Here is a 13965-nt window from a genome sequence, read left to right on the forward strand (position 1 = left end):
TGGTAACAAAGATGATAATTCACCTTTTATTATGTCTCTAGTTCATTTATTTAACATCAGGATTTGGAAAAAAAAACACAGAGCAAAGGCCCTCATATATTTTCCATTTCACTTTTGTTAACTTTGAGATTTAAATTTCCTAAATAGAAAACATAGCCTGGATATTTTTACTGTAAGATACTTTCTATTGTTAGTAAATTTCGATTTCAACTTAAATAGACTTGGATATCTTCAGGGTACACATACCAAAAGCCAAATATTCTTCACATTCCTCAGGGGGACTCTGGACCTCCCTCCCTTTTGAGTTCCTCCCACTTATTTCTGGGAAAGGGAGAGTCTAAGATTTGAAATAAAAGGGAAAGAAAAAGAAAGCAGCGAGTGATTTAAAGAGCAGTGTTAACGTAGTGCGCATTCATGGGAACTCTAAGAGTTTGGGATGATGGTTATCCCCCTTGGACAGAAGGAGAAAATGAGGAATGGAAGATCCAGTGAGCTGCCCAAGGCCAGCAGGCACAAAATAAATGAGCCAGGACTCAACCCCAGGCCTTGTGGCTCGTCAGGACTACAGAGGGAGCTCAGAGCTTAGATTCAAGCAAACATCTGCCTTTTGAGCTCGCTGAATGCATTGCTGATGGGGATGAATTTGGCCCTCTGCACATTGTGGGCACAGTTAAAAGCACGGCCTGATGGACTCTCAATGTCTTCCAGTCCTTTGCAAGTAAGCTCTTGAGGAAAGTGTAAGAAAAGAAAACAGTATCATCAGAAGAAACCATCCCCTAACCCACAGTGGCCATAGGAGACCATAAAATACTGTATTTCCTGGAATATGGTGACCTTCTGAAAGTCCTTCAATCTGATTTTGGTGAACAGAATTCTCTTCATAATGAATATTCCAGAAGAGGAGGTCATGTTCTTGTTTGCAAAATTATTTGGTCAATAGCTAAGATTTGCCTTGGGTAAACAGATTGACTCAGTTTTGAACATGTAGCTGCTGAGTGAGATTTGGGACATGGTGGTTCCTGTGCTCCTTTCACAAGGCCCCTCAGCCAAATCAGATTTCTGAAGATGCACCGAGGCCAGTGTGCTTGGCACCCTTTATTGGCACTGGCTTCTTTTCAGAGGCAGCCTGATTAAACTGCTAATAGTTCCATCACGATACCAGAAATAGTCAACTTCAAAAGTGGTTTATTTCCAATTAAATGAAAAGTAGATGAAGAGAACATAGGAGACCGTGGAGTCTATGTAATTTTAAAGCTGGGTAAAGACTATCAGTGACATTCACCCATTCACCTGAGTTGATAACCCGATGGATATCCTGCAATTCCATCTAGAAGGCCCTTTGCACGTGCCCAGCTGCCTTGCATGAAGATGGTTTTACAACTTGATTTGTCATTCTCAGGAAACAGGTGACTTGTGAGCAAATTAAAATAAGAAAGAGCTAACTAAAAATATCACTATCACATATTTTCAGGACTGAAAAACAATAAAGTGATTATTTGATAAGAATGAAGCCACTATATTATTCTACTTTATCTGGGTATGTTCCATGAGACAGTTCTGCCTACTACATAAAAAACTGCATATACTCTAAAGTGAATGAAAACTTTATAGTTTTATACCCATAAAAGACAGGGAATGATCTTGTGCAGAAGTGAAAGAACTGTCATTCCTTTTCCAGGAACAAGCCCTAAGTGGTCATGTACCCATAATAAGATAAGTGCAACAGGATGACAGTGGGTGTTGGAAGTTTCTGGAAGTCAATGGGAAGGACAAGGGCAGGAACTTTTCTTTCTTGAAAGAGAAGAAAGTTTATTTCCCCAACTTTTTTTTCACAATGAACAAAACTGTATAGCCCTATGAAATACTTCATTGCATATTGTTACATACAATCTGTAAACACACACACACATAGACCATAACTTATATGGTCACATATATACACATATATGTATACACACACACACACACACACATATATATATATATATATATATGTATTCAGGACCATAACTTTTTGAAAAACATATATGAATATGCCATTAATGTCATAAAGCAGCCCCACTCCAATTTGATTAACTATTTTAGTGAGCATTTACAATTCAGAATGCTTTTACAGGGGACCGATTTGAATGACTCAGCTCTCTTTAAAATGTATGTAAAGTAGTTTAAGTTAATGTGTTTTTAATTTTTCTTTCATAAAAGGAGTCTTGGCAACAGATGGATTTAAAGTATCACTAATGTATAACAAAAGTATCATTTACTGATAGCTTCTTAAAGTGTTCAATGTCTATATTTTTGAGTAGTGATGATATTCATTCTTTTTTTTTTTTTTTTTTTTTTTTTTGAGACAGAGTCTTGCTCTGTCACCAGGCTGGAGTGCAGTGGTACACTCTCGGCTCACTGCAACCTCTGCCTCCTGGGTTCAAGCAATTCTTCCTCCTCAGCCTCCCAAGTAGCTGGGATCACAGGCGTATGCCACCACACCTGGCTAATTTTTTGTGTGTGTATTTTTAGCAGAGACAGGGTTTCACCGTGTTGGCCAGGATGGTCTCGATCTCTTGACCCCGCGATCCGCCCACCTCGGCTTCCCAAAGTGCTGGAATTACAGGCATGAGCCACCGAACCTGGCCCCATATTCATTCTTAAACTGAAAATCATTTTAAAGTAAAAATTCACACAATAGATCTCTGTTACTCTTTGTTGCAGGATGGACTGTATCCTACAAAACATATATATTGAAATCTTCCTCCCCAATACCTTGGAATGTAACCTTCTTTGGAAATAGCACCAATGCAGAGATACAATAGTTACCCCTCATGATCAGAGGATATGTTCTCAGATCCCCAGTGGACCCCTGAACCTGGGGATACTACCAAACCCTATATACGTGATGTTTTTCCTATATACACACCTATGAAATTTAATTTATAAATTAGACACAGCAAGAAATTAACAGAATAACTAATAATGGATTAGAACAATTATAACAATATACTGTTCACGATTCCAGGGGTAGAAGACTGTTTCCTACCATGGATCTTAACAACCTCAGCATACAATTTGTTTTCTTTCCTTATTAAGTTGAGAACTTTCACCTTTTCACTAAAAGGAAGCACTTTACAGTTTCTCTTTGGCCTATTCAAATTTCCAGCCTCACCACTCTTGCACTCTGAGGCCATTATTAAGTAAAATAACGGTTACTTGAACACAAGCACCAAGAAACTGGCACCATCTGATAACTGAGAGAGCTTCTAAGTGACTAACAGGCAGGTTGTGTAAACATCATAGATACACTGAACAAAGGGATGATTCACTTCCCAGGCTGGATGGAACTGGAGGGCATGAGATTTCATCACGTTACTCAAAATAACAGGCAATTGAAAACTTAGGAATTATTTTGAGAATGTTCTATTTAATATTTTTGGAACACAGCTGACCTTGGGTAACTGAAACCATAGAAAGCAAAACTTTAGATAAGGGTGAAACTACTGTACTCAAGTTACAATAAGGTCATACTGGAGTAGGACGTGTCCTAATCCAATGTGACCAGCGTCCTTTGGAGAAGAGCAGAGGTGCAGGAAGAAGTCCGTGAGTCAATAGAGGCAGAGATTGGAGCAATGCATCTGATTGGAGCAATGGATGATTGGAGCAATGCATCTGATTGGAGCAATGCATGATTGGAGCAATGCATCTGATTGGAGCAATGCGTGATTGGAGCAATGCATGATTGGAGCAATGCATCTGATTGGAGCAATGCATGATTGGAGCAATGCATGATTGGAGCAATGCATCTGATTGGAGCAATGCATCTGATTGGAGCAATGCATGATTGGAGCAATGCATCTGATTGGAGCAATGCATCTGATTGGAGCAATGCATCTCCAAGCCAAGGGGCACTCAGGATCAGCAGCATCCCTCAGAGCTAGAAATGGGCAGGGGAGATCCCCTCCAGAGAAGTCAAGAGCTCATGCCTCTACAGACACCTGAATTCTAGACTTCTAACCTCCAGAGCTGTGAGACCCTTAATTTCTGTTGTTTCCAGCCACCATACTGGTGTTCATTTGCTACTGCAGCTTTGAACACTGACATACTCTAACACATTCTCATATCAACCCCACTCATTCTATGCTAACAGGCACGGGAGACAAGTACATGCTATTAAGTTATTCTGAGAGCCATGGGAGCATCAGAACCACAGCTAACAGAGCACTCCATTTTTGAACTTAATGCTGGGCACTAGGCAGCACCTTTAAAATTATCTGGTCCAGCTGGTGTCTGCCCCTTCCTCTTGCTTATACAGAGCCAGTGTCGGCATGAGAGAGCATGTGGCAGCCATGAGGATGTTCTATGGCAGGTTCTGATGACTGAGTGAAGATGTTCCTTCTTGGAAACATCAACCAGCTCTTTGTAGGACGGGTAATATATCTTTGTACTCAACACCCTTTCCACGTGGTAGTGAGGGAATGTATTCTCTTCCCGGGTCCACAAGGGGGTGGAGTTTCAAAGGCAAGAACTTCCCAGTGCCATACCTCCACTCACCTCCCCATCCGGGATCTTAGAGGTCTTTGTTTAACTTTTGCACACACGGGAAATAAATCAAAGATCAATCACTCCAGTGGAAGTTTAAAGGAATGCCTTTCATAGGACGGAAAAAATTGAATGGGGTGGGAATTTCTCCCAGGTTAAAAATCCCTGTCCCCCACATTGGGGTGGACTCCATATCTGGATCCCCTTCTACAACCTCGTGGGAGCTGCTTTTCTCTCTAACTATATTTCTTTCTCCTTTTCTTCTCTCTCTACCTAAATAAATCACTTTCTGCAAAACTCTTTGGGGTCCAGTATTTACTTACGAGTGCACCGCACCCACTCTTGGGTGAGTGAGGGACCAAGAGCCTGGAAGAAAACAGCCCACAGGGGAGTGAGCTGAGCCTTCCCTGGTCCTGGAACCCGGCCTCAGTAGGGGATACTTGAAGAAGCTTGTCCTATTTCTTTTACAGTGTAAACATTTTTAGTTTTGTCAAAACTTTACTCCAAAAAACATGATACTGGAACTTTCACTCTTCTGATAAACATTTTCTGAACATGTTCCTTTTATTTCTCTTCTTAAAAACAGGAAATAAAGAATTGAGCTCCCAGTCTCACCCCTTCAGGACACTGTGGTCCTACCACGTTTATGATCTAGGCGGCAGACTTCTGTGAATGCAATCTCAGTCAGCACTGGCTTTGCTACTTTCTTCTGTAGCAGTTGTATTACTCTCCAATAAAAGACATGAGCCGGGCGCGGTGGCTCACGCCTGTAATCCCAGCCCTTTGGGAGGCCGAGGCGGGTGGATCACGAGGTCAAGAGATCGAGACCATCCTGGTCAACATGGTGAAACCCCGTCTCTACTGAAAATACAAAAAATTAGCTGGGCACGGTGGCACGTGCCTGTAATCCCAGCTACTCAGGAGGCTGAGGCAGGCGAATTGCCTGAACCCAGGAGGTGGAGGTGGCGGTGAGCCAATATCGCGCCATTGCACTCCAGACTGGGTAACAAGAGCGAAACTCCGTCTCCAAAAAAAAAAAAAAAAAAAAAGACATGAAAAAGGATCACTAAATCATTTGTCCAGAGTTTTAAAAGAACACAGCAGGAAGCTATCAAACAGACAAACATAAGTGATAAGAACTAAGTCAAGGATGTTAATTAGGGGAACAGAATGAGTAGAAAGTCCACGTGGAAAGTGGAGAAACGTGGAGCACACCTGTCATCGACGCCCCAATTGCCATTTCCATAAGAGAAAAAAAAACTCTACACAAGGCTGAAATTATATTGAATTTATGGTCACAGCTCCCTATTGATTCAGAGGGCTTTTCAGGGCCTTCAGCAGCTCCAGGCCCATCATTAGGAATATGCATCATCTCTGGGTCTCAACAGTGCCTGGACAAGCTGCCTGAGGGACATGTGTGGGGCTGATGATGCTGAAGATTTGAGTGACCACGTGTTCATGGACATTGTTAACAGAAGGCTCAATTAATCAGTGTTTATGATAGAGTTTTCCAGTTCTTTTTAATATGTGTATGTAATTATTTTCTAAATTAACATTCCTAAAGAAAAGGACCCTCTAAACTATCCAGAAAAATAAATAAGGAAAAAAAAAAAGAAAAAACAGTTAGCAATGAATAACACCTTCAGAAGCCAGCTGTTTTCTCTCCCTCTTGGTAAAGGAAACATGAAATTGAGAAGAAAAAGTCATGCTGGTAACACCCCAGATGAGCTTTTCTTCCTTGCACTAATTGTGCATAAACACGTGTGGGGCTGCTTTCAGCTCTCAGCACTCCCAGGCACTAACAATCCCATGAGTCACCTGGGAATCTTGTAAACTGCAGTCTCCATCAGCCAATCCAGAGTATGGCCTCAGATTCTGCATCTATAACAAACTCCCAAGTGATGACACAATGCTTGTCCTTGGGCCACACGTTTGAGTGGCCAAGGGGCTGGAACATGGAGCTTTAAATGTTTTAGCTTCCTACTTTTGAAGAATGTACTACCTTCTTAGAGAACATCGTCACAGCCCACCAGTCACTAAAAGCTCAGGGGGATAACTGTTCTCAGTATTAGAGAAGGAAATCCGGGTCTTTCCCTTGAAGGAGCACAGGGAGCCAGGTGCTGGGAAACCGAGACTAGAAAACCAGAGCTTGATGCTGGAAAGGTCTTCATAACAGGGCAGACCTTCAGAACTCTAAGCCATGGGTTTCAGAAACAAACGAACAAATAGCTTTCCTTTTGCATAAATTAACCCTGTAACTTCAACATCTGAAAGCCTCTTTTCCTACTCTTTTTATGCATGTTATCTAGCACATTTCATTCATAGAAATCTGATTCCAACATAGACTTTCTGCAAAATACACTATTTTGTTTCTAGATTATAGTCAAAACTAACTTTTGTTTCCTGAAGGGAAAATAGGGTAACTTTAAAAAGCAAAATAAAATTAAGCTCTTTCAGAAATCATTTATAGTTGACAATGTTTATGTGCTGACAGCTGTTGCAAAAGTTTTTTAAAATTTCAATTACTTCAAGTATATTAAAAATTCTACGTACAATTGTGTTTATATTATTAATTTGCATGAATAATCTGCTTTAATTGGAAAGATGTAAAATCCTAGGTGAATTTTAAATTAAATTTGAAAAAAAGAGTTTTCATAAAATACACATTAAATATTTAAATCAAATATGAAACTGGGTTTAGTTTGGTGATTATTTCTTGATGTTTAGATTTAATTCAATCATTTAAACATGTGGATTCAGTTTTATTTAAAATAGACTTCAATGTGTGTCTGTGAAGAAATTATATATAATACTCAGGTATTAGTTATTCAATTACAGTCTTTGAGTTTGTCTCTATATTCAGCGAGGATGATCTCTCAGCTACGTTTGGTTTGGGTTTGGCTTCTCATTATTTAATTTATACAATAATCATCTTCAAAAGGTCCAGCTTGCATTTGAGAATATGTTTCAATTCACAGTAACTTTAGCACTTACACTGACATCCCCGGTACGCACGTGCGCGCACACACACACACACACACACACACACCCTCAACTGAGTGCCTGAGTATTGATTCTTGTTCTAATCTAATAAACACTTCCCAGAAGTATCTTAAGATGTTTATACACACAGTCATAGTGAAGAATAGGTTTTCTCTCCCCAGCGTTGATTGATACGTGGTGTCCTCCGCTGTGTGCTGTGTGCGACGTGGCCGCATGCTGGCTCAGCACCAGAAACCCACGTTTGCAAATGCTGCACTTACCTCCAGTTAGCTGCTTTTTCCTCTCACAGAACTGCAGTTCAAAGTACTTGATGAAGCAACTGGACAAATCATTAAGTGTGGTCTTGGCATGTCCAAAGGCTTCTAAGATGCATATGACCTGCAGGAGAGGAGAGCATTTTACTGAACTACTCATATTTTAAAAACTAAAACTGAGGAGCAATAGTCAGCAAAGATGCAGGGAGTACTTCTTGTTCTACACTGCTCATTTAGTACCACATTGGATTTTTAAGGCTTTTTCGTCAAATGCAAGCTACCAGCATCCCATGTCTCAAGTTGTGGCTGCCGTTCATGAAGTGATATTAGATTGCTTCACGACACTGCACTCTCCCTGTACAAGAGAAGGAAAGCCATTCTCTTCATACACAGCCCCAAGCTTAACAAACGTTATTGAGATTTCAACCTTGAGTAGAACAGTCATGTTTGAATTTTGGAAGGGAGGCAGTCGAATTAATATAAGCAATATTCAGAATTTATTTTACAATAATAAATGTATTTAAACATCGGCATTGAACATTCCCTTGAATCCTTATTTACTTTCCACGCACACTCTTTTCAACCCTGACCCCCCTTATCCTCCATGCCGTGCTTTTGCCCACCAACCACTCTCTCCCACAGGGCAGCAGGGAGACCCCCAGGGGAGTCTTCTCTGGCTGCCCGGTGCTTTGCTGCAGACTCCCAAGTTTGTGGCTTTGCAATGCTATGATAAAGCTCCCCAGACCAACCCTAGGGGCTGAAATTCCTCCTTGACTTGTTTCCTTAAGCATTAACAGTAGAATAAAAGTCACTGCTTCTCCATCAAATGACTCTGCCTGTGGAGGTGATGGGGACCAAGCAATTCTCCGAAACGTATGAAAATCTGCAGGGTCAAGGGTGTCTGTCTTTCAATAGTCGTGTTCCATGCGATTTCTGCGTCAGCCACACGAGGGAGCACAGTAACACCTTACTGATAACACTGGCTTGTTTTCCTGTTCCCTGTCGTTTCTAATAGTGTTTTCTGAGAACATTATTCTGTTTTTTTAAGTGCTTTGATTCCTTTTTTTTTTTTTTTTGAGACAGTCTTGTTCTGTCACCCAAGCTGGGGTGCAGTGGCATGATCTCAGCTCACTGCAACCTCTGCCTCCGGGGGTCAAGCAATTCTCCTGCCTCAGCCTGCAGAGAAGCTGGGATTACAGCTACATGCCGCCAAGTTGCTAATTTTTGTATTTTTAGTAGAGATGGGGTTTCACCATGTTGGCCAAGCTGGTCTCAAACTCCTGATCTGAGGTGATCCACCCATCTCGGCCTCCCAAAGTGCTGGGATTACAGGTATGAGTCACCACACCCAGCCACTTTGATCCCACTTTTAAATTTCCTGGCATCTGCTACATTAAGGCATTGAATTAACCTGGAAGTATTTTATACTGTGAAATATTATAAAATATTTTGATGCTAACCACAAATAAAAAAATGCTATAAGTTGTGATAATAGTGAAGTATTTAAAACTTCTGTGTTTGAAGTTTGAATTTTTGAGATAAACATACATTAATTCCTTATAAAAACTTTATGTTTTAGGTCTGTATATAATAACCTAATTTTAAAGATGATAAAAGTAAATTGATAGCAGTGATGATAGAAATGTTTTCTGAAAAAAACTGAAATAATACTTAGTAACTCTTAGTTTTTATTTCTTTCCCTAGAACCTAAGATTAAATATGTAGTGATATACATACAGTGAAAATAAGAGCATAATGATAGCACATTTTAAACATTAATAATATTACATTAACTATTTTACAAGTCATAAAAATAGGATAATCTTTAAAATACTCTGCTTCTGGCTATTTTGGTGTTGTGTCTGATAAGTGATGTTTTGATTATTCTAGATAAAAGGGCATTATTGGTAATTAATAGCTTGTTCCCCAAGCAGGAAATACAGGGAAAGGTTAAATGCATGTGCTTTGGAGTGAGAAGGGGTTACCTCCACACCCCAGCACAGCTAATGAGAAATTATGTAACACTGAGCAGGTCTTCTGAATTCCTCAAACCTCATTTTCCTTAATTCTTACGCAGGAAAAGTAACTCCTTCAGTGTTTGTCAATGTCTTCTGTGTAGAGCACTCAGCTTTATGTCTGGCATGGAGAAAACATTCAGCAAATAACAACAGTGAATTTGACTTTTTTAATAGTCACAGACAACATTCCTGTTGTGCTCACTGTGTGCCAGGCAGTGCTCTAACATGAGACATGTCTGTGCATGTGTGTTCTCTGTTAATTCCCAGAAACAGTGTAGATTTCACACTGCTTTACAAAAAAAAAAAAAAAAAAAAAGGAAATAGATTAAGTAGTTTCCTAAGTCTGAGAGGTTGTCAGCAGTGAAACTGGGAGTTGAACCCAGGTGAGCTGGCTGCAGTATCACACACTTAACCACTGAACTATGCAGCAATTACTGCTGAAATACTAATGAAGACATATAAGTCTACAACTATTTAACAAAATGTAAATACTCCATGGCGTTCTTTCATTGTACATTGCCATCCATAAGATTAAAATGCTAAATAAACTATGAAATAACCATTTATTGAATCTTTAATTGGCCACTTGGCCGATAGATGGCACTAAATAAATGTCTTTAAGAGAAAACAAAACTAGCGTTATTCCACTGCTCACCTTGATATCAAAAACAATAATGGCAATGTTGCACAGTAACAAAATTTAAATAAAAATATAAATGAAGAAAATTAAATATATGTATTCCTCAATATTTACTCATTCAAATTTCACTGACTTTTTTTTTTTTTTTTTTTTTACCATTTATAATGTATGGTATTTTTTTCTATAAATTTATGTCCCTATAAGTTGTGGACTATTATGGTATGAGTTAATCTACTGTATTTTCTAAAAGTAAAAACTTGTGGCATCCTCAATAAAAAAAATATTACCTCAATCAATATCAGCCCATCCCTCTGCTCTCTGAAAGCTATTGCATAGTAAATGCTTATTTAAGTCATTTCCATGGAATCAAATATTCCTAAAGTTGAAATTCATTTGGGCCAGAATTGGTGAAAGTTCCAGGTGGTTTCCTTCCAAAACATGACTTTTCTGTTCCAATAAATTTAAGGCCATGGAAAATCCCCTGCTTCCAATGTTTGAAATTCAAATGCAGGGATTAGAAACAAAACAGCCGTTCCTAACTGCTCTTAGCTGCTCTGGAATTGTACGGGGGAACAAAGTCATGTCTGTAGTGATGGGGTTCCATCCGTCCATCTACCCAGCAGGTAAAGTGCGCTTGAAGCACATGACAAAGGCATGTGAGCTCAGGTGGGCTTTTAAGACGGGCCAACTGAGGCGTACGACAGAACTATTTCAGTCATGTATCTTAAGAATAAGTGTTTGACCTGCATTTAATCACCAAAAGCCATTTCTGGACCTCAATGCTACACTCTCACTTTCTAGTTGTTACCAACTAAATCTTTCTCCTCCTTTCCCTTCCCCTGAACCCTCCTTCAGGGTGAGTGCTGCATGCTGTGACGGTATGAAATGCACAGTTTCCACCCAAACCCTTCATTCTGGGTTCTCTTGCTTCCCATACTCCACTGAGATGACAATCTTTAATTTTGACAATGATGCCATTGGTGTCAACCACAAGGAACACTGTCTACTCCTCCGGGTCTGCACAATGCTACACTGAAGACCACCCCAATACATCCCGACTGATGTGGCTTGGCTGTGTCCCCCCCAAACTGCATGTCAAATTGTAATCCCCACGTGCCAAGGAGAGCCCTGGTGGAAGGTGACTGAATCATGGGGCGGTTTTCCCCATGCTGTTCCCATGATGGTGAGGGCGCTGTCACAAGCTGCATGGTTTAAAACTGACAGTTTCCCCCGCGCACGATGAATCTCCTGCCATCATGTAAGACATGACTTGCTTCTTTCTCTTTCACCTCCTGCCATGATTGTAAGTTTCCTGAGCCTTCCCAGCCATGTGGAACCGTGAGTTCAATTACACCTCCTTTTATTTCTTTTTATAACTTACCTAGTCTCAGGTAGTATCATTTTAGCAGTACGAGAACGGACTAATGCACTGACTTTTATTTCTCTATCATCCTTTTGCTACATTACTCGGTAACTGCTGATCCAAATGACCTCCAATGAGTATTTTCCTAGGATTCAAGGCAAGATTGTCTCCTTTAGAAGGAGCCAGGCTCTCCCAGTTGGAATGTACCATCTGTGTGCTTGCTGCACACCTGGTCCTGCCTGCCAGCACTCCCCATGTCGGCCTGTGATCCAGAGTGGAGTCCCACAATCAAATACGGCTAAACCGTGTCTCTCAGCAGCTCACTGTCCTCTCCTTTCAGGGCCCCCTAGTGAACTTCCCTTTCACCTTATCCTGAGCTTCAAAACTTCTACTAGACAGCTCCATAGATCCAGGCTGTTCAAGGATGTTCTTTTCAACTCATTTCCTTAATCAGATTTTCCCTTCACTCAGAAAGTACAGGAAGTACTTACTTAATATCATCAATAGATTCTTGGAAACTTCTACTTTAAGCAAAACAATGTATCTCCTAATGAAACCAATGTTGTCACAGACTAATTGATATAAACAAGAGTTACATTCTTACAGCAGACAGGAAATAGTTTTGCTTAAAGTCACAGTTTCCAAGAACCCATCAATGACATTGTGAGAATTTATTGTACTGGTTCATCTCTTAAATACACTTAATTTTACCAAACCCTCTAATTTTATATTCACAGTAAATTAAAAAATATATTCAATGCTTGCATTTAATTCTGGTACACACACTTGGATGATTTCAGATATGGTGGCTGATGATTTTCATGAACATCTTAGACTCTGAATGATACTCACGTGGATAATTTAAAGGGACACAATGAAACCATAGACATGGAATTTAAGCCATGCTCAAACCTGGGCAATATTTTTTCTTGAGACTTTAAGTCATTTATTTATGACATCTTTTATTTGTCATGAGGAGTGAATAAAACACACACGTTAACTAGAATTAGTTTTTCTTGAAATATGCACTGATATTATAATCTGGACTCCCAGATGCTAATTGTTTTGGGACGGTTATATCTACCTGATCCAAAGGAATGTACTTCAGAATGTATTCATTTGAACTAAAATGTAAAGTCAACTTACATAATGCAATAGAGAATGCATTATAAAAATTACGCAGCCTGCTATCTCCCAAAGGATGATTTTAATAGATGATTGTTTTAGTCTATAACTTAGAGGGGATCTACTGTTCCATTGTTCCTTGTCATTATGATTATCAGCTTCTGTTGTGTCTGTTAACTTGAGGCTATTTTATAACCATGTTGTTTTACACATACTCTAACTTGTAACTGTCAGTGGTCAGTATATTAACATATTTGAATAAAGAAGATAGGTTATGCTATTTTCCCAAGTTGACTCTCAATGTTAAATTATTATTATTATTATTATTATTATTTTTTGAGACAGAGTTTCGCTCTTGTTACCCAGGCTGGAGTGCAATGGCGTGATCTCGGCTCACCGTAACCTCCGCCTCCTGGGTTCAGGCAATTCTCCTGCCTCAGCCTCCTGAGTAGCTGGGATTACAGGCACGCGCCACCATGCCCAGCTAATTTTTTGTATTAGTAGAGACGGGGTTTCACCATGTTGGCCAGGATGGTCTCGATCTCTTGACCTCGTGATCCACCCGCCTCAGCCTCCCAAAGTGCTGGGATTACAGGCTTGAGCCACCGTGCCCGGCCTCAATGTTAAATTATTTTGAGTGGTTAGGTGCAGTGACTCATGCCTGTAATCCCAGCACTTTGGGAGGCTAAGGCAGGTAGATCACCTGAGGTCAGGAGTTCGAGACCAGCCTGGCCAACATAGTGAAACCCTGTCTCTACTAAAAAATACAAAAATTAGCTGGGTGTGGTGGCACACACCTGTAATCCCAGCTACTCGGGAGGCTGAGGCAGGAGAATTGCTTGAACCTGGGAGACAGAGGTTGCAGTGAGCTGAGATCATGCCACTGCATTTCAGCCTGGGCAACAGTGAGACTCTATTTAAAAATATATATATTTTGAGCTTGCTGTAGAATTATGCAGGTGCTCAATACAGTATGAGTTTAATACATGGTTATGAATTAGTCATTAATGAACACACATGACACCATAGATACTT

The 13965-nt window shown here is 40.1% G+C and overlaps 1 protein-coding gene across 3 annotated transcripts in view; it reads right to left on the reverse strand.

Annotated features, from left to right (window-relative positions):
• MYO16 (myosin XVI) overlaps positions 1-13965 on the reverse strand; it is a 700871-nt gene that overhangs the window by 302852 nt on the left and 384054 nt on the right. For all 3 annotated transcript variants that reach the window (XM_064361880.1, XM_064361879.1, XM_021677383.2), the window contains exon 15: positions 7791-7908. In XM_064361880.1, coding sequence (XP_064217950.1) covers positions 7791-7908 — 118 coding nt within the window. The remainder of the gene's footprint in view (positions 1-7790; positions 7909-13965) is intronic.

The sequence above is a fragment of the Aotus nancymaae genome, unplaced genomic scaffold (assembly GCF_030222135.1).
Source record: "Aotus nancymaae isolate 86718 unplaced genomic scaffold, 86718_ANA_hifiasm-v0.15.2.pri h1tg000044l, whole genome shotgun sequence".
NCBI classification, from domain to species: domain Eukaryota; kingdom Metazoa; phylum Chordata; class Mammalia; order Primates; family Aotidae; genus Aotus; species Aotus nancymaae.